Source organism: Rhinatrema bivittatum, chromosome 9 (assembly GCF_901001135.1).
Source record: "Rhinatrema bivittatum chromosome 9, aRhiBiv1.1, whole genome shotgun sequence".
NCBI classification, from domain to species: domain Eukaryota; kingdom Metazoa; phylum Chordata; class Amphibia; order Gymnophiona; family Rhinatrematidae; genus Rhinatrema; species Rhinatrema bivittatum.
Window position 1 is genome coordinate 152,312,228 of NC_042623.1, and position 19,900 is coordinate 152,332,127.

Below are 19,900 nucleotides of genomic sequence, written 5' to 3' on the forward strand. Positions count from 1 at the left end.
TTTTGGTTTCCAGTTCTGTTTTTGTCTACATGTTTCTGTTTATGCTTTATGGTATCTTTATTCTATATCTGATGAGGGTCTCTCGTGCTCTGTATGTCTGCATTCTACTAGTGTGTAGTTTCTGTGTAGAGATCTATAGCATCCTGGTTTGTTCTGTTTTCCTGCCAGGAGATATATTGGTGTTTTAAGGACTGCTGTCATATGTGCAGTGTTGCCTTTTCATAGGAAGGTTTTCAGTTTGAGTACTGGCAGTTAATGCTGTTTTTTGCTATGGGAGTTTTGTTATATTGTAATTAAAATTGTTTACTTGTGGCTTTCTGAGGATCAAGCCCTCATGGCTTAATTTCTATTGGTTCCAAATATCTTTTTATTTTCTTTAGCTAGGTTTTCTGGTTGGTACTACAGCTGTGTATGTAAATACAATATACAGTACATATTATTTTAAGTGATATTTTTTTTTTACCTCAGAAGCATGTACTTTGAATGACCTTTTTCATGTAAAATCTGTTATAAATGCATCATTTTAATTGTGTGTGTAGAGGGGCTCAAGGCTGTAAGTTTCACCTAGGATGCCTAATACCTTGCACCATTGCTGATTTGGAGCCACACAGAAAAGCATACATGGAGAGAAAGAGGAGACCATAGCAGTGCCTGCAGCCACACACAGGCAGAGAGAGGAAACAGACAGCAGGAGACTGGGAGCTGGGAGGGAGATCAGAGAGATATTCTCCAAATTGTTGAGCATAACAGTCTGATATATTTACTATCTTATGACAGGGGAAAATGCCATCTGCCTTGCATGGTACAGGGATCAATTCACAGAGGGTCCAAGGGTCCAGATTTATACCCTAGACAACGCCTGAAAAATCTCTCTTTAGTTTTCAATCTTAGTCATTGAGATGGACCATCCTTGGCATCTCTGGGGATGGCATTAGTGTGCAGGCTGGAATCAGCCTTCCCTGCACTCACAGCTCTTTCTAATGGGCTTTTTGTTTTGTTTTCCCATCACCAAAAAGGGACTGTGGGAGTGAGGAGGAGCCTTCACCACCTTGGGGAGTGCATAGCCCTGGCCCTTGTGAAAGATTAATCAATACTAAAATCATCTCCTGAAGGCTGCTTGAACACTGAAATGCAAGCAAACAGTAGACTAAGCTATTTTAAAAAAATGTTATTAGTATGGTTTTACTGTTATAGTATTTTATCTTTCTTGGTTTTATTATTTGTTGCTTTATGAAAAATAGATTTCTGTTTTTCTATTGTTGCATTGTATAACAAGTCTAGCTTGTGGTTTTAGTTCAGTGTTTTGTTTGTACATTTCTGTTTATAGTTATGATCTCTTTCAGGACGCGCGTCCACAACCCCTTAACCAATAAGGGGTTTAGCTTATCCACAATGTGCGTCCAAATCCCCCCCTGAAATTAATAGCACTCATCACATGCAAATGCATGTTGATGAGGCTATTAGTCATTCACCCGGGATACAGGAAAAAAATGTGTGGCCAATCCGCACATTTTACACTCAAAAATTAAAAAAAAATAAATTTTAAATTAACTTTTATAAAATATTTTAAAAAATTAACTTAAAAAAAAGTTAATTGTACGTTTTCCTAACTGGTGGATTAGGAAAATGGACGCTCATAAAATTGAGCATCCGTTTTCCAAATCTGCTGACAACCACCTCTCCTGGGCCAAGAAGGCACTAGGGGCACGCAATTGTCCCTAGTGCTTTCTTTTAGCATGACCCCTCATTTGCATTCTGTATCACATGCCCAGGAAAGGGGGCTGAGTGCATGTTGAAAGAGCGGGCACCAAAAGTGGATGTTTTGTTTAGTGCATCCGTACAGTATTGGCCTATTTATTCTGAATTTGTTGAGTGTCTGTGTTCTGCATGTGTGAGGCAAGGCCAACTGGCATGTTGCAAGTTCTATACACTAGCTATGAAACAGATGAGTCTCCTGGAGAGTAGGGGTACTGAGAAAGGGTGAGAATGAGAAAAGAAGGGGGCTGCTGTAGGCTGTAGAAGGGCTGACAGCAAGCAAAAATTTTATAAAATAATACAGCAGTGCTAAGGCAGAGGGGCACTCACTGAGTGAGTACATGAGCAGCAGCATAACAGCAGAGTGTGTGTGTGTCTTTGTGTCTTTGAGGGTGTGTGTGTATATGAGTCTGTGTCTGAGAAGGGGGTGTGTGTGTGCGTTTGTGTCTTGAGGTGGGGTATGTGTGAGTCTCTATAATCCTGAGAGGGTAAGTGTGTGAGTGAGTGTGTCTGAGGGGTTGTGTGTATGTGATTCTTTGTGTCTGAGGGGATGAGTGAATCTGTGATTTTTTTTGGTCTGGTGGAGGGATAGAGAAGCTTGGCCTTTTCTTTCAGGTGTGGGGACATTCCCCTCCCACCTCCCCAGTTAAAAGTAATGGTGGCTCCCTATCTCTGTGAATTCTGGTTTTGTGGCTCTGCTATACTGCATGACCTAGATATTAGGTCACACTCCTTAGTAGGGGTCCCAGTGGCGTTCTTCACAGTAATATTCATGTATGGAAATGGAATGACACCATCAGTGAAAATTTTAGTTAGTGCATCCAAGTGTTCGAAATTTTCAGAGTGGAAAGTTGGCAACCCTAATTAAACACTGTGTTTTTTTGTGCATTAATGACCAATGTTAACACATTTCAGTTCACAGGCCCCATAACAGAATTTCTGATACCTGATTAGATGTGTTTACATTGAATGGAAAAATCTCCTTCATGAAAATCCTTGGCAGATTGTCCAAAAGCATGCCATACAGAGGCAGGTACAAAGTTGCTATCTGTGCTTGCTTTTGCTAGAAAGAAAGCAAGAATAAATAAATGAATATGTATAATAAGCATTCTAAGCCCATATATTTATGTTAATATTTTTAATAAATGAGGGAAAAAGAAAGACTTACCTGATCTACATAACGATCATCAAACAAATGTTTTGCCATTAGATTTTTAAGCACAGCTAGTGCCATATGTCTAATATCCTGATCTTCTTGTAATGCAAAGCCAATCTCCCGAAGTAATAATCCAACCAGAAAATGTTTACGACAAAATTCATTGGTTAGGGTGTATTCTGGTATGCCTTAATCAAAGCAAAACAGACCATCACCATTTTAGCACTTTTAACTGATGTTGAAAAACTGAAGACTGATTATTTTGTCAATTAATATTTATCTTTGTAAGGGCAAAATTTCACTCAGATCAAGGCAAAATTAACTTAGCTAGACTCAAGTGGCAATAGCTATCAATCCAGTGTCCATGTGTGATAATGGATAAAAACACACTGAAGTCAACAGTGAGTAAGCTGGCGAACATAAAAAATATCCATCTGAAGCAGAAAGCCTGTAAGGGAGTCAGTTGGACCATTAGATGATCGAGGGGTTAAAGGGGCACTTAGAGAAGATAAGGCCATTGCAGAAAGATTAAATGATTTCTTTGCTTCGGTGTTTATTGAAGAGGATATTGGGGAGATACCCATACCGGAGAAGGTTTTCATGGGTAAAGATTAAGATGGACTGAACCAAATCACAGTGAACCTAGAAGATGTGGTAGGCCTGATTGACAAACTGAAGAGTAGTAAATCACCTGGACCGGATGGTATACATCCCAGGGCTCTGAAGGAACTCAAAAATGAAATTTTAAACCTATTAGTAAAAATTGTAACCTATCATTAAAATCATCCATTGTACCTGAAGACTGGAGGGTGGCTAATGTAACCCCAATATTTTAAAAGGGCTCCAGGGGCGATCCAGGAAACTATAGACCAGTTAACTTGACTTCACTGCCAGGAAAAATAGTGGAAAGTGTGCTAAATATAAAAATTCCAGAACATATAGAAAGACATGGTTTAATGGAACAAAGTCAGCATGGCTTTACCCAAGGTAAGTCTTGCCTCACAAATCTGCTTCACTTTTTTGAAAGAGTTAATAAACATGTAGATAAAGGTGAACCGGTAGATGTAGTATATTTGGATTTTCAGAAGGCGTTTGACAAAGTTCCTCATGAGAGGCTTCTAGGAAAAGTAAAAAGTCATGGGATAGGTGGTGATGTCCTTTCGTGGATTACCAACTGGCTAAAATACAGGAAACAGAGAGTAGGATTAAATGGACAATTTTCTCAGTGGAAGGGAGTGGGCAGTGGAGTGCCTCAGGGATCTGTATTAGGACCCATACTTTTCAATATATTTCTAAATGATCTGGAAAGAAATATGATGAGTGAGGTAATTAAATTTGCAAATGATACAAAATTGTTCAGAGTAGTTAAATCACAAGCAGATTGTGATAAATTGCAGGAAGACCTTGTGAGATTGGAAAATTGGGCATCCAAATGGCAGAAGAAATTTAGGGGCGGATTTTAAAAGGAGCGCGAATAGCCTACTTTTGTTTGCGCTCCAGGCGCAAACAAAAGTACGCTGGATTTTAGTAGATATGCGCAGAGCCGCGCGTATCTGCTAAAAACCTGGATCGGCGCGCGCAAGGCTATGGATTTTGTATAGCCGGCGCGCGCCGAGCCGCGCAGCCTACCCCCGTTCCCTCCAAGGCCGCTCCGAAATCGGAGTGGCCTCGGAGGGAACTTTCCTTTGCCCTCCCCTCACCTTCCCCTCCCTTCTCCTACCTAACCCACCCCCCAGGCCCTGTCTAAACCCCCCCTTACCTTTGTCGGGGGATTTACGCCTCCCGGAGGGAGGCGTAAATCCCCGCGCGTCAGCGGGCCTCCTGCACGCCGGGACGCGACCTGGGGGCGGGTCCGGAGGGCGCGGCCACGCCCCCGGGCCGCCCCGGGCCGTAGCCATGCCCCCGGGCCCGCCCCCGGAACGCTCCCAACACGCCCCGAAAACGCCGCGCGGTTCGGGCCCGCCCCCGACACGCCCCCGACACGCCCCCTCCGAAAACCCCGGGACTTACGCGAGTCCCGGGGCTCTGCGCGCACCGGTAGGCCTATGTAAAATAGGCTTCCCGGCGCGCAGGGCCCTGCTCGCGTAAATCCGCCCGGTTTTGGGCGGATTTACGCGAGCAGGGCTCTGAAAATCCACCCCTATATGTTTTGAGACAGGGCAAACAGAACCGCACACAGCACTCAAGGTATGTTCACACCATGGATTGACAGAAACATTATGATATTCTTTTAAATTTATATTCACATTTCATGACTGGTCGGTCACTTGAAAGCAAATTACACTGAGGTATTGTAAGGGTTTACAATCTAAGGGGTTCATTTATTAAGCTGCGGTATTTTCCCCTGAAAATACCATGGGAGTTTACTAATATGCAGTATTTGGCACTGCAGTTCAGTAAATCCCATGATATTTTCCCCAGCGGTAAAATACTATGGGGAAAAATACTGTGGGGTAGTAGGTCTTCAAATGCCACGCTATGGCGCCTTCACCTGGAGCCATCTGTCATGCCAGGACTGCTGATGGTTTTAACCCCTGGAGTCATAGTGGGGATGAGTCAAAGTTGTCGCTGGTTGGGAAGGACAGGAACTAGACTGGAATCAGGATTTTCTGCCTGAACTGGCCACCTTGAGTTGAGTCCTGGTGGCTTGTAGGCCTTGAACAGGTGGTGCACTCTGAAGTAGAGGAAGGCACCCACAAGAGCAGGACCGGACTTCAGGTTCAAGAAAAACAACAAAAGGGGGCCCGCATACAAGACTGGGAACACGGAGTGTGCGACAAAATTGGGGCAACAGACTAAGACTGGAAGGCCAAGGACTAGGTCAAGGAACAAAAAACCAAGACAGGGCTAACAATGCAGAAGGCCACAAATATGGGCCCAGCAGGATTCAGGCAAGAACAGACAGACCGACCTGAAGAACATAAACTTGGGCCAAACAGACAAGAACCAAATAAAACAAGAACAAGGCAGAAAGCCACAGACCTGGACCAAGACCAGACAAGAGCAGAGTAACAGACGCCATAGCAAGGCCCAGACTTCGACCCAGGCTGAGGTACTCACTGTGAGGCTGGTTTGTAAACTCTGGCAGTGCAAAAAACATGGCCTCCAGCAAGACGTCCAAGCCAGAGAGCTTGAAGGAATGAACACAGAGTATACATGGCCTACTGAGGAACCCTGCTGGTGGGAGGTGAGCAGGGCTTACAGATCCTCACACTACCATCTTTGTAAAACACCCAAGCAGCCCGAAAAAAGCACCCCCAAAGTAAAAAAAACAAAACCCTGAGGGTCTTGTGAGAACCTTGTCTCAAACGCCGCTACCTCTAGAAGAGGAAGGGGGAAAGACATGATATCTCACAAGGCCCCTGGATATTTTTTACTATTTGGGGGGTGGGCTTAATTTAGGCCCTATAAAACACTTCCTGGGAGCATCGGGATGCATGCTTGTGTCCTGATGCTTCTGGGGAAAGTTAGATACATCTCCTAATTGTATCTTACTTTCATAAAAATAACATGGCTTGTAATTTTTCTAGCAAGTCGTGTTATTTTATTTCCATAAAATTGCCTAGTAATGAGCTATTTTGCATACATTTGCATACAATGCAGTTCATTACTATTTTGGTGTTATTTGGGGTATTTTAAATACTGTGCATTATCACTGCGTTTAAGGCATATACCATGTGGTAAACACCTAATGCAGCTTCGAAAATGACCTCCTAAGTTTGAAACTAAGACACTGATCCTTTTCAGATCATTCCTAAAATTCTATTTGCTTTTTTGACTGCTGCTGTACACTGAGCAGAGAATCTCAACATATTGTCCACAATAACTTCAAGATCTTTTCCTAGGGTGCTGACTCCTAATACAGAATTCAGCATTGTGTACTTACTTAGGATTGTTTTTCTCTATGTGCATCACTTTGCACTTCTCCATATTAAATTTCATCTGCCATTTAGATGCCCAGCCCCCGAGTCTTATAAGCTCCTTCTGTAGTTCCTCATAGTCCGCTAGTATTTTAACAATTTAAATAATTTTGTGTCATCTGCAAATTTGTTCCCCACATAGAACTTTATGATGGTCAGATATTCCAAGTACTTAGTAAGACTGACCAGACTGAGGGGGGTGAATTTTAAAAGTGCAGCGCACGCCAAAACCAGGAGATTCATGAGTATGTCCAGCTGGTGTATACTGAGCGGATTTTAAAAGGCACCAAAGTACGCACGTATCTCCCAGTACACGTACAAATAAGTTGCAAAAAACGGGTGGGGCAGGGGTGCTCTGGGACTTTAACATGAAATGTGCACATAAGTATTTATGCGCACAGGCGCACGCCGGGGTCCCCTGCAACGTAACTTTATTACCGCTATGGATGGCATGTACGTAATAAAATAGAAAATTCTAGGCTATTCAGCAGGGTTTTAAGGGTTGGTGCTAACAGGGTAAAAGGGAGTCTATTTGATTAGAGGGGTTAGGAAGTCCTATCCCTTACCTGGGTGAACTGGGAATGAACTGGGGAAACTGTAATTGCGTCAGCATGCATGTCTACTAAAATCCCCCAACGTACGCGGTAGAGATGGCATATGCGCTCAAATATAATTGTGCGCACATGTACCATACGCGCATATATGTGCATATGTTATGATATAGCCACGCCCTTTGGCGTGAACCGGCATACACATGTTCATTTGCACCCACACGCTGGTATCAAAATTACCGCCTAAGATTTCTATCCCAAAAAGCCATCAGATTTGGTTGAAATATAGTTGACTGTTCATGCTGGATGTCACTACATCTATGAGAAAATATTTTTGAAAAGATATCTACAGCCTTAAACTATTTTATGCCACTTTGTCATACATTCTGAAAGACATTAGATACTCACCAAAGGAATGAAATCCATGTGATGATTCTGAAGGTGTTTCAATATCTTGATTTAATGTAATTACATAAAAAGAAAGAAATGGGTATTAATGAATTATTTTTATGAGCTGATACTTTATTTCTTAACCATGATCTTTATCCAACAGCTAATATTTATATAAAAAAAAAACCTCTTCCTGATAAATGCTGAAGAAACATTATTATCAGGAATAACTATTATCAGAAAGACATGGAATGCATTTAGGAAATGAAATAGTTACCTGGAATGTCTGCAGATCTTATAGGTAGGCACAAGGGAATGAAGTGCTCATGATTGCAGATTTCTTGAAGAAAATCAAATTTGTACTGGAATAAAGTCTAAGAAATGACAATATAACTTGGTATTTTGCTTTGCAACAGAAATCAATGTTTATTTGAATTATTTCATGGGTCCATTATACTTTATCTCCCCTAAGTCCAAGGTCTCTCTAAAATACCCACAGTAAAATGTGAACATTGATCTATAGAATAATGATGTATTAATCTGATATGTTTGGATATTTCACATTCCATTACATGGTGACAAATAATGAGCACAGACACACACACTGCAAGTTTTCTCTACTTATTGCCATAAAAAAGGACAAGAATGGGATATATAGACATATTGCAACATAGAATACCCTCCATCATAATATAACTTGAAAGCATTTTTTCCCATGGACACATAGAGGGGTAGATTTCCAAAGGGTTACATGTGTAATATACGCGCGTAACCCTTTAAAAAACCCTCCTGCACGCGCCGAGCCTATTTTGCATAGGCTTGGCGGCGCGTGCAAGCCCCGGGACTCGCATATGTCCCAGGGCTTTGAAAAAGGGGTGGGAAGGGGGTGGGGCGAGGACGAGGCGCAGGTCTGAGGGCAGTCTGGGGGTGGGACCGAGGGGATGGCACCGGGGGATGGCGCACTGGCAGCTGGCCAGTGCGCGCAAGATACCTGCCAGAGGCAGGCGTAAATACTTGAAATAAGGTAGGGGGAGATTTAGGTAGGGCTGGGGGGTGGGTTAGATAGGGGAAGGGAGGGGAAGGAGGGAGGGAGCGGAAGAAAAGTTCCCTCCGAGGCCGCTTCGATTTCAAAGCGGCTTTGGAGGGAACGGGGAAAGCCATCGGGGCTCCCCTAGGGCTCGGCGCACGTGCACAAGTGTGCACCCCCTTGTGCGCGCCGACCCCGGATTTTATAACATGCATGTGGCAGCGCGCACATATTATAAAATCGGGTGTACATTTGTGTGCGCTGGGTAGCGTGCACAAATGTACCCCACGCGTGCTTCTTTAAAAATATACCCCAGAGGGTTCAGAATTATACAAACATATGTATTAGGGATGTGCAGACCAAAAGTTTAAGTTCATAAGTCGAAAGGGGGTCCCATTTGCGGTCAATATGGACATATGGAGAATTCCATAAGTTGAGTCTATGTCCATATGTGCAAATAAAAATTTAAACCCCTCACCCGCCTTAATCCCGCCCCCCCCCAAGACTTACCAAAACTCCCTGGTGGTCCAGCGGGGTCAGGACGCCATTCCTGAACTCCTTTGCAAGGAGCACGTGACGTCGGCGTCACGTTGGAGTGACGCGACGTCACGTGATTCCCCTCGGGTTCGCTCCCGGACCCCTCGTTGGGCCCAAAAGTTCCTTTTGGCCAGCTTGGAGGGGCCTCCTGACCCCCCCAAGCTGGCCAAAAGTGCCTTTTGGGCCCAACGAGGGGTCCGGGAGCGAACTCGAGGGGAATCACGTGACTTCGGCGTGATGCGGCGTCACGTGATTCCCCTCGGGTTCGCTCCGGGACCCCTCGTTGGGCCCAAAAGGAACTTTTGGCCAGCTTGGGGGGGCCTCCTGACCCCCCCAAGCTGGCCAAAAGTGCCTTTTGGGCCCAACGAGGGGTCCGGGAGCGGAACCGCGATGGACCACGTGACGTCGGCGTCACGTCGGAGTGACACCGACGTCACGTGATTCCCCACGCGTCCGCTCCCGGACCCTCACGGAACTTTTGGCCAGCTTGGGGAGTTTTGGTAAGTCTTGGGGGGGGGGGGGGATTAAGGAGGGTGGGGGGTTTAAATTTTTATTTAGATCAACAATCGCGATTTCCAACGTATTCAACATAGCTATGTTGAATAAGTTGGAAATCCGATCGTTTACGCCTCATCATTTTTTTAAGTTAAAAAAAAAATAAGTTGCGTTTTCCATTTAAGTTCAAAACGAATGCACACCCCTAATATGTATGTAATACTTTTCCCAGAAAAAAACTAATACTATAACAGGTGTAAATATGTGCAGGTAGTTTTACATAAGAACATCAGATAGGCCATGCTGGGTCATAGCAAATTTCCATCAAGCCCAGCATTCTGTCTCCAGCAATTACAAGTACCCAGCAGAGTCCCAGTTCATGTTGCCCACTCCCAGGAATTAAGTAGTAGCTTTCTCAAATTTACCTGACTAATAATGGACTTTTCCTCCAGGAACTTGTCCAGACCCCTTTCAAACCCAGCTATGCCATATGCTTTCACCACAGTTTGAGTGTGAATGGCATGAAAAAATACTGTTTCCGATTTGGATCTATTAGTTTCATGGAGTGCACCCTAGTGTTAGTACTATTTGAAAGGGAAAATAACCATACTCTATTTATCTGCTCCACCCCACTCATGATTTTATAAACCTCTATCATATTGCCTCTCAGTTGCCTTTTCAAACTGAAAAGCCCTAACCAGTTTAGACTTTCTTCAGAAGGAGCCATTCCATTCATTTTTGTTGCTTTTCTCTCTACCTTTTCAAATTCTACTTTGTTTTTGAGATGAGGTGACTAGAACTGCACTAATACTCATGGTGCACTAATACAGTACAAAGACATTATGATATTCTGTTTTTTTCCATTCTTTTCTGAATCATTCTGTTGACATTTGCTTTCTGGACCACTGCTGCACAATGAACTGAGCATGTCAACATATTGTCGACAATGTCTCCAAGTTCCTTTTCCTGTAAATTGACTCCTAATACCTAGCCCAGCATTGTGTACTATAGTTAGGATTTTTTTTTGCTATGTGCCTCACTTTGGACTTGTCTACAATTAAATTTCATCTGCTTTTAAAATGCCCAGCCCCTTGAATAATTTTGCATCATATATAAATGTGATCACCTCACTCATTGCTCCCTTTTCCAGATCATTTTTGACTATGTTAAACAGTTCAACGGCAGGGGAGGAAGTTTGACACTTCACACATATCCAGCATAGCTCTCTGCTTCAACGGCAGGGGAGGAAATTTTGACAATTTAAGCATATCCAGCATAGCCCTCTGCTTCAACGGCAGGGAAGCAAGTCTGATATTTCACTTTCAATGCAAAGCCAGCATAGCTCTCTGCTTCAACGGCAGGGGGGAATGAAGAAAGGTGGATCTATATTCAGGCAACAATCAACAAGGACTGAATTACACAGTCTGAATAAACAGATAAGCATGGGTGCAGCTTGCTTATTGCGGTGGTTAATACCCCAAACTAAATTAAGCTATTTCACTTAGATGCAGTTCCAACACTGCTCTCTACATTAATGGCGGGGTGGAAGGGAAATAGGATAAAAAAAGGTTACTAAGAGCCAACAGAAACAGATAAGTATGTGAGAGAAAAAAAAGTGCAAAGCTTGCTAGGCAGACTAGATGGGCCGTTTGGTCTTCTTTTGCCGTCATTTCTATGTTTCTGTGTTTCTATGTTTCAGTACTGCTCCCAATATTAGATCCCTGGGGCACTCTACTATTTACCTTTCTTCCTTGGGAATACTAATCCACAACAGGACAATGCTCCTGTCCCACGGCTTTTTAATTTCCTGAGGAGTCTCTCATAAGGGCCTTTGTCAAATGCTTTCTGAAAATCCAGATAGTAGTTGCTTACCTGTAACAGGTGTTCTCCTAGGACAGCAGAATTTTAGTCCTCACACATAGGTGCCATTATTGGATGGAGCCCAGCATGGAAAACTTATGTCAAAGTTTCTGGAACAATGACTGAGCATACTGAGCATGCCCAGGATGCCCTATTCCACTTGTCCACATGGGGTCCCTCTTCAGTCTCGTAACATAGCATTGCAATAAAAATTAAACAAAAAATAGGAGAAACCCAACTCTGAGGTGGCGGGCAGGTTTCATGAGGACTAACATACTGCTGTCTTAGGAGAACAACTGCTACAGGTAAGCAACTCTGCTTTCTTCTAGGACAAGCAGGATGGTAGTCCTCACACATGGGTGAATCCCTAGCTACAGGCTGCTCCCAACAAAAAAGAGGACCAACAAGCACAAACCAGGTGCCAATGGGCACAACCACATTGTCATTGGTAAGAGAGGGGGAGACAACCTGAACCCAATGGGCCCTAGGCAGGAGGAGTTGGGTTCTACACCTCAAAGAGATTCCGAAGGATAGACTGGCAGAACCTATCCAGACATTGGCCATCCCTATCTAGACAGTAGTGAGATGCGAATGTGTGGAAAGAACTCCACGTCACAGCCCTGCAGATCTCCTCCACAGGAACTGCTTGCAAGTGGGCCATTGATGTTGCCATGGCTCTAAAGAATGAGCCTTGATATGACCCCAAGATACAGTCCCACCTGGGCATAACAAAGGAGATGCAGTCTGCTAGCCAATTGGAAAGTGTCTCTTTGGCAATGGCAACTCCCAACCTATTTCTACCAAAAGAAATAAAAAATTGCATCTATTGTCTATGGGCTTCTGTCCACTCCAGATAGAAAGCTAAGGCTCTCTTGCCATCCAAACTGTGCAGGGCTCGTTTTCCTTGGTACGAATGGGGCCTGGTAAAGAATGCTGGCAGGACGATTGACTGATTAAGATGGAGATCTGTCACCACCTTAGGCAGAAACTTGGGGTGCGTACGCAAGACCATCCTATCATGATAAAACTTAGTATAAGGTGGACAAGTCACTAAGGCCTGGAGCTCACTGACCCTGTGCGCTGAAGTTACTGTCACTAAAAATATGACCTTCCAGGTCAGGTACTTCAGGTCATAGGATTGCAGTGGCTCAAATGGAGCTTTCATCAGCTGAGCTAGCACCATGTTGAGGTCCTTAGGGGAGGCTTCAGTTGAAGAAGGCCCCGCTTAAAGCATACAACTATTGGCTGTACAAAGATAGGTGTACCATCTACACCTTGGTGGTATACGCCAGTTGCATTTAGATGAAATCTAATGGTCTTCAAGTCAGCCTCTGATAGGTGTAGAAGATAGTTAAGCAGTTTTTGCGTGGGGCAGGAGAATGGATCTAGGGCCTTCTGCTCACATCACATAGAAAACCGCTTCCACTTCAGTCCATAGGACTTTCTAGTGGAAGGATTTCTGGAAGCCACCAGGACCCAAGACGCATCCTCAGAAAGATCAAGCGGCTGCAGGATTAACCTCTCAACATCCAGGCTGTGAGTGACATAGCCTGGAGGTTGGGATGCTGCAGCCTGCCCTGATCTTGCGTGATAAGATCTGGGGAAGTCTCCAGACTGATCGGACTCTGGATGGACAACTCCCAAAGGAGTAGAAACCAAATCTGTCTCGGCCAATGAGAGGCTATGAGGATCATAGTCCCTCTGACCTCGCGAAGCTTCAAGAGAGTCTTCGTGACTAGAGGAATCAGAGGATGCACGTACAGAAGATCCCTGCCCCAATGTTGGGTAAAGGCATTCAAGGCTGGTTTGCCATCTGACCTGTACAGGAGGCAGAACTGAGTCACCTTCCTGTTGCAGGGGGACGTAAGCAAGTCCACATCTGGGCTTCCCCAGAGGTGGTAGATTCGGTTCACTACCTCCAGTCTAGAGACCACTCATGGGGTCTGAAGGCACGACTCTGTCCATTATTACATTCTCCAATCTGGCCAGATACATGGCCCTGAGTACTATCTCATGGGACAGGGCCCAGGACCAGATCTGGATTGCTTCCTGACACAGGAGGTACGACTCTGTGCCTCCCTGCTTGTTGACATACCACATTGCAACTTTGTTGTATGTTTGAATCAGGATAAGTTTGCTGGATAGCCGATCTCTGAAAGCCCACAGTGTGTACCTGATCACCTGGAGTTCCAGGAAGTTGATCTGACATCGTGCTTCCTGGGCGGACCATAAGCCCTGGATGCAGATCCTCTCTACATGAGCTCCCCACCCCTAGGTGGACGCATCCGTGGTTAGGACAATTTGGGTAGGGGGATTTTGGAAAGATATTCCCTGTTCCAAATTTGAGAAAGCCCGCCACCAGGACAAAGAATCTTGGAGACGAAGAGTGACTTGGATGCGAGCCCGGAGGCTCTGAGTGGCCTGGTGCCACTGCGATCTCAATGTCCATTGGACTCTGCGCATGTGTATGTGTGCCAAGGGAGTAACATGGACAGATGCGGCCTTGTGGCCCAATAGTCTCCACCATGGTCAGACATTTTGGGAAAACGTGTGGGGCCGATGCTAGCCCAAATGGCAACACTCTGTACAGGAAGTGCTGTTTTCCCACCACAAATCTGAGATACTTCCTATGATCCAGGAAGATCTTGATGTAAGTGTATGTGGGCTTTAAAGTGAAGGAGCATAGGTAGTCCCCTTTTTGCAGGAGAGGAATCAAGGTGCCCAGGGAAACCATCTTGAACTTTTGAGAAACCTGTTGAAGGCCCTTAGGTCTAGGACTGGATGGAGTCCCCTGTTCTGTTTGGAATCAGGAAGTACCGGGAGTAGAATCCGTGTCCTCTTTGCCCTGGTGGGACAGGCTTGACCACTCTGGCCATTAAGAGGGCGGAGAGCTCCCAAAGCAGTACCTCCTGATGTACTATTGGTCCCCGAAATGGGCGAGGGGGCAATTTGGTGAAACACCCAATAGGTTTAATTGGTACCCATGACAGATGATGGACAACCCACTGGTCTGAGGTTATAATGGGACACCGATCCACAAAGAACCGTACCCTGCCCCCGTGGTCCAGCGTCTCCCTATGATACAGTCAAAATCCCATCCCAGGATATGGCTGGGGACCCGGCTGGGGCTTGGGAGCTCTCTGTCGCCTGGCTCGGCCACGTGAGCTCACCCTCTGCGAATGGGAGCAAGGGGCTGGAGATGATTGAGATCTGCTCCACCCACCTTACCCAACAGTTGCATGCATTAATGCACTGAAAGACACACTAGACCATATTGCTCTGTACAAGAGTGTTTGATTATTTTGGATATTCTAATTCTGATCCATAAAAGAGTTTTATTAACTTATAGTCCTAAACATGCATAAAATATGCAGCTTTTGAAAAAAAAAACTTCAGTAACTAAAATGTGCCCACTAATTTATTCACACTCACCACAGTTAATAAAATCGACATCTATAGGATATTATTAACCTACGATTGGCCAGTAAGCAAAACTGACTTGTGGGATTTAGCAATATCTTACAACTGTTGATTCAGCAAAATATTTGAGCCAGGATCTAAAGCACGAACTCTGAAATTATTAAATCATTTATATCTGGACACAACTTTTAAAATCATATGAAATTCTTGGCATATTATTTCCTTAACATCATGCCCTGAGAGAAACTGTTTCACAACAATGGTTACAAGGGTCAAATATACCACAGGGTTTCGTCTATATTTTGTCTATAGGAAAATCCTTCATACATAAAGGTCACTGCATTCTAAATTTCAAAGTTAGACTAAAATATTTACCTTGTGATCCCCTGGACCAAACATACTTATGTAGCTGCTGATGACTTTAAACACAAATCCACGGTCCACAAAGGTAAAGCAGCGCTAGAAAACAATGTTATTTCATTACATTTAAGAAAAAAATTAAATGAAACATTAATCAGACTGTTAATAATTTGCTTTAGAGTAATAAAATCTGCTGTACCAAAAACTGCATTTGGTTTAAGATTTAAGTTTACACCGGTAGAGACTTTCAGGTAACTCCTGTGCAGTACAACCCATGAAATAAGGAAGACGCGCTTTTCTAGACTCTAGCTCATGGGGTATACAAGTACTTATTCCAAACATACTCCAGACATTGAAAGCTACTGCTGCTGTACAGTTAACCATGTAAAATCCATTCTGGTTTCATTTTCAACAACAGAAAAGATATGACTTGGCACTCCATCTGCTGAAGTTTGGGGGGCATTTGGAGTTGTCTGTTTGGGAAGTGGTCCTAGATGCACATTTCTGTGCTGTGACTGTGGAGTGCAGAGCTTAGCTTCACTTAAGCCTCTGTGTGCGCAGTCTCTTCTCTGGTATGGTGTCTGTATTCTATAATGTTCGCCCTTCTGCTAAAATCCATTGTTTGTATCAAATACCAAAAGACAAAGCTGAAGTATGGCTTGGTGAGGTGCAAGAAGCAGTGATTAATTACAGTAGTACTTCAGAATCAAAGCTTGAAAGCATGGCAGATTCACGGTGATGATCTATCGTTGTCTTCCTATTAAAGTGTCCTTTGCTTATGTCCTTGACCATTTAACACACACAATATGATTGCCGGACAGAATACTTGTTTCCATAATGGAACAATGAATTTTAGAGAATTAATCTAGCTGAATACCATACCTTCCTGTTTCTTATGGGCTGCTTTAACAGATGAAAAATGTGGTGCCATGCCGGCTGCACAGATACCACATATACTGTGCCACCTGTGCACTTGGCTTATTTCCCTATAGCACTTATCAGCCTGCCTTGTGGAGGGTGGAAGAGGGTTAATTCTATGTCAACAAAGTTGGCCATGGCACGGCCTGCTGGGTCCCAGGCACGGCTGCAAAGTTGGCTGCATCACTTCTGGGGTTCTCTTTATACTCGACCTGCACTTTGGAATGACCACCTGAGGGTATTCTGGTGTGACCACCTGGTGGTAGTAGAAGTAATCAACCAGAGCCAAGGCCAGGGCATGTGGCACCTATGGCCAAGTGAAAATGTGCGCCCTCATCCTGAGCACAACACACGAGAGACCGTTAAATGGAGGAGGCTTTGAGTTTTATTTTCTCCCAGCAGTTTCCTCTGGCTCTTTTGGGCTTTCAACTCAATCAGAACCAGTAGAGAGATCCTGGCACCAGGAGCCTTCATTCATAACTCCCGGGGATCTTTTTTTCCACTCAGCTTTCTTTAATTCAGTCATTGCAGTGTCAGTCCTGAACTGGGGGCCACACACCAGGGTTCCCTTCAGAACCCTGCAGTCATGGGTCCACAATCCAACCACAAGGTGTCACCCCCCAGTCATGCCCTCCACACACACACAATTAAAGATTATTCAGATTTTACATGAAAAAGGACATTCGGAGCTAAAAATATAAATTACAACAACATCGATATTATATTTACATGCATTGCTGTGGTGCTAACTAGAAAGCCCTGCAAAGCAAAAGAAAAAAGGCATTTGGAACCAATATGATAACAGGCCCGTGGTAGCTCAATTTAGGTGTAGGCTTGGCTTTCCGAAAGCCACTAGTAAACAGAATTAGAACTGCAAATATACTAAACCTCCCATACCAAAACAGCACTAACTGCCAGCATTCAATCCTACCTATCAAAAGGCAACACTGAAAATATTACATCAGTCTCTATACACCAAAACACCTTCTTTTAAGAAAACAGAACAAACCAGGCTGTTATAGACTCCCACACAGAAGCTACAAGCTAGCAGAGCACCTCGCCTTGTTCACACATGCTGAACACAGACAGGACTCTCACCAAATTCCTAACAGAGAGACTGTAAAGCAGTGCTTCCCAACCTATTGAAGACCAAGCCCTACCTACATTAACCAAAATGTTATAGGACACACTAACCTTCACGGGGCAGAAAAATAAAAACTAGGGAAGTACTGAAGCCCCCTCTAGTTTCTCTTCCAAATTTGAAAACAAAGGGAGAGAGTGGTCAGAAACACATATGACTTCATCACAGTGGGCCAGTTCCCTTTCTATAAAAGTGCAGGAGAAGGGAGGAGCCTCTTATATGGGCAGCAGGGTTGGTTGGCTACCTTGGCTGCCAGTCCACCACTGCTGCTACTCCAATACTCAGAGTGCGACATATCCAGTGCTCAGCACACACTCTCCATGTCTTACTCAGCTTGGGGATTAGACAGAGGCTGGAAGGACTCAGAGGGGATGCCCTGCTTGTTGCCCATTAATTACCATACTCCAGGGCTTATGTTGTAGATGGGAAGAGAAGGAATGCATGATTACACAAGATATCACAAAGGAGCTCCTACAGGTTTAAGCACTACTGCTGGTGACTCTTGTTACTGTGAGGTAATGAGAGCAGAATCCAGATGCCGGCCAAGATGTGAGTATCAGGCAGTAGTGACTTTTCTGTGGCACAGTGGATCAGGTCTGAAGGCACACTAGTGTGCCACGGCACACTGGTTAGGAAATACTGCTGTAAAGTGTAAATAGAAATGTGCAGACAAAAACTAAAGTGGAAACCACAACAATCCAATTATGGAAAAACAGAAATACTACTATTCCTCATAAAACATCAAATCAAGAAACATAAATAGTAAAACCATACTAATACAAATTTTAAATATTTCAAAACAATTGATGGATAGAACATCCAATAATTAAAAATGATCAAAAGTCAATAAATTATTTCAAGACAACTGATCCATCAAATATCACCCAATAACTAAAACTAATATGTATTAAAAAAATCCCCTGCTGTCCATTCCTGGAAAATGTTCATTTCCAGATGACCTGAGATTGTCATGGATTAGCAGGGAGAAAGGAGGGGATTGTGCATAAAAACTCTCTCTATGCTTTCTTTCACTCACGCTCAATCATATACATACATACACATTTGTTTACTCTCTCATGCTCAATTGCATACACACACACACATGCTCGTTTGCTCTCTCATGCTCAATCATACACACACACACACACATACTCGTTCAATCCCTATCACATGATAAATCATATACACATACAGGCTCATATTCTTTGTCACAGACTCAGTCATTCACACATGCTCATATGCTCTCTCTCACACATGCTCATAGAGTGGAGGAGTAGCCTAGTGGTTAGAGCAGTGGGCTATGAACCAAGAGACCAGGGTTCAAGTCCTGCTGTCACTCCTTGTTGACCTTGGGCAAGTCACTTTATTCTCCATTGCCTCAGATATAAACATAAATTGTAAGCTCTCTGGGGATAGGGAAATACCTACATATAATTCACTTTGAAGGGCTGAAAAAAGTGGGAAAAGCAGAATATAAATAAATAAACATACATATGCTCATTCATTCTCTTTCATATGTTCAGTCACACATGCTCATAAGTGCTCCCTCATATGTTCAATCATGTACACACTCACTCAGGCTCTCTCTCACAAGTTCAGCCATATATGCACTACTGGGGCGAGAAGGAGGCTGATGTTTTTTGCTGCCCTATAGACAGCACTACTCTTCATTGTTGGAGAGGGGTCAGGAGGAGTGTGGGCTGCACTGTTTTTCATTGGCCAGCGGGAGGAAGCAGGAGGAGATCGTTTTCGAGCTCCACGGTACATTGCTATTTACTGCCAGGGCAGGAGGAGGGAGGAGGCAGCTGGAAGCTGATAATTTTCATGCGACAGCGCCCCTAGTGGATGGCATCTATAGCTGAGGCCACATCGGCCATAGGTTAGCTACAGCTCTGTAATCAACTGTCAGTCTGCCAAATACCTGTTTGTGCCCAAGATCTGGAGAGACTTTGACTTTGGAAAATCACTGCATAGGCCAGACATGTTCTGGGGGTTTGAAACAAGATTTCTTATTCTCTTTCTCATTGTAAGTGCTGTGTGTTATGGAAGCTGGCACCAGGACTGCATTGTGGCTCATGGTCCCAACATGTCACTTATTGGATTCTAGTGGCATGAAGCTTTCTGCATCGTTCCATTGACTCTGCTATTTAGAGATCTTACATCTTGGCATATGACCAGGAGACAAATGTCCTCATCAGCAAGGAGTGGCAATGGCAGCTGCTAAATGGTCAGGTACACCAGAGGAATGGTGAAGACTCGCATGGATGGGTTGGCACTCTTTATGAAGGTGCAAGATTGGACCAACCCAGTTTAAAACTTTGTGGTAAAAAAAAGATCATGGCAGACTGTGTGTGTGAGACAGGGCCCGCG

The 19,900-nt window shown here is 44.0% G+C and overlaps 1 protein-coding gene across 6 annotated transcripts in view; it reads right to left on the reverse strand.

Annotated features, from left to right (window-relative positions):
• DOCK10 (dedicator of cytokinesis 10) overlaps positions 1–19,900 on the reverse strand; it is a 401,455-nt gene that overhangs the window by 99,299 nt on the left and 282,256 nt on the right. For all 6 annotated transcript variants that reach the window (XR_003858608.1, XM_029615672.1, XM_029615673.1 and 3 more), the window contains exons 29-33: positions 15,487–15,570; positions 8,050–8,146; positions 7,791–7,835; positions 2,924–3,099; positions 2,702–2,818 (exon numbers count right to left, since the gene is read on the reverse strand). Coding sequence is in view for 5 of the 6 variants with exons in the window: in XM_029615672.1 (XP_029471532.1) it covers positions 2,702–2,818; positions 2,924–3,099; positions 7,791–7,835; positions 8,050–8,146; positions 15,487–15,570 (519 nt within the window). In the remaining variant the exon portion in view is untranslated. The remainder of the gene's footprint in view (positions 1–2,701; positions 2,819–2,923; positions 3,100–7,790; positions 7,836–8,049; positions 8,147–15,486; positions 15,571–19,900) is intronic.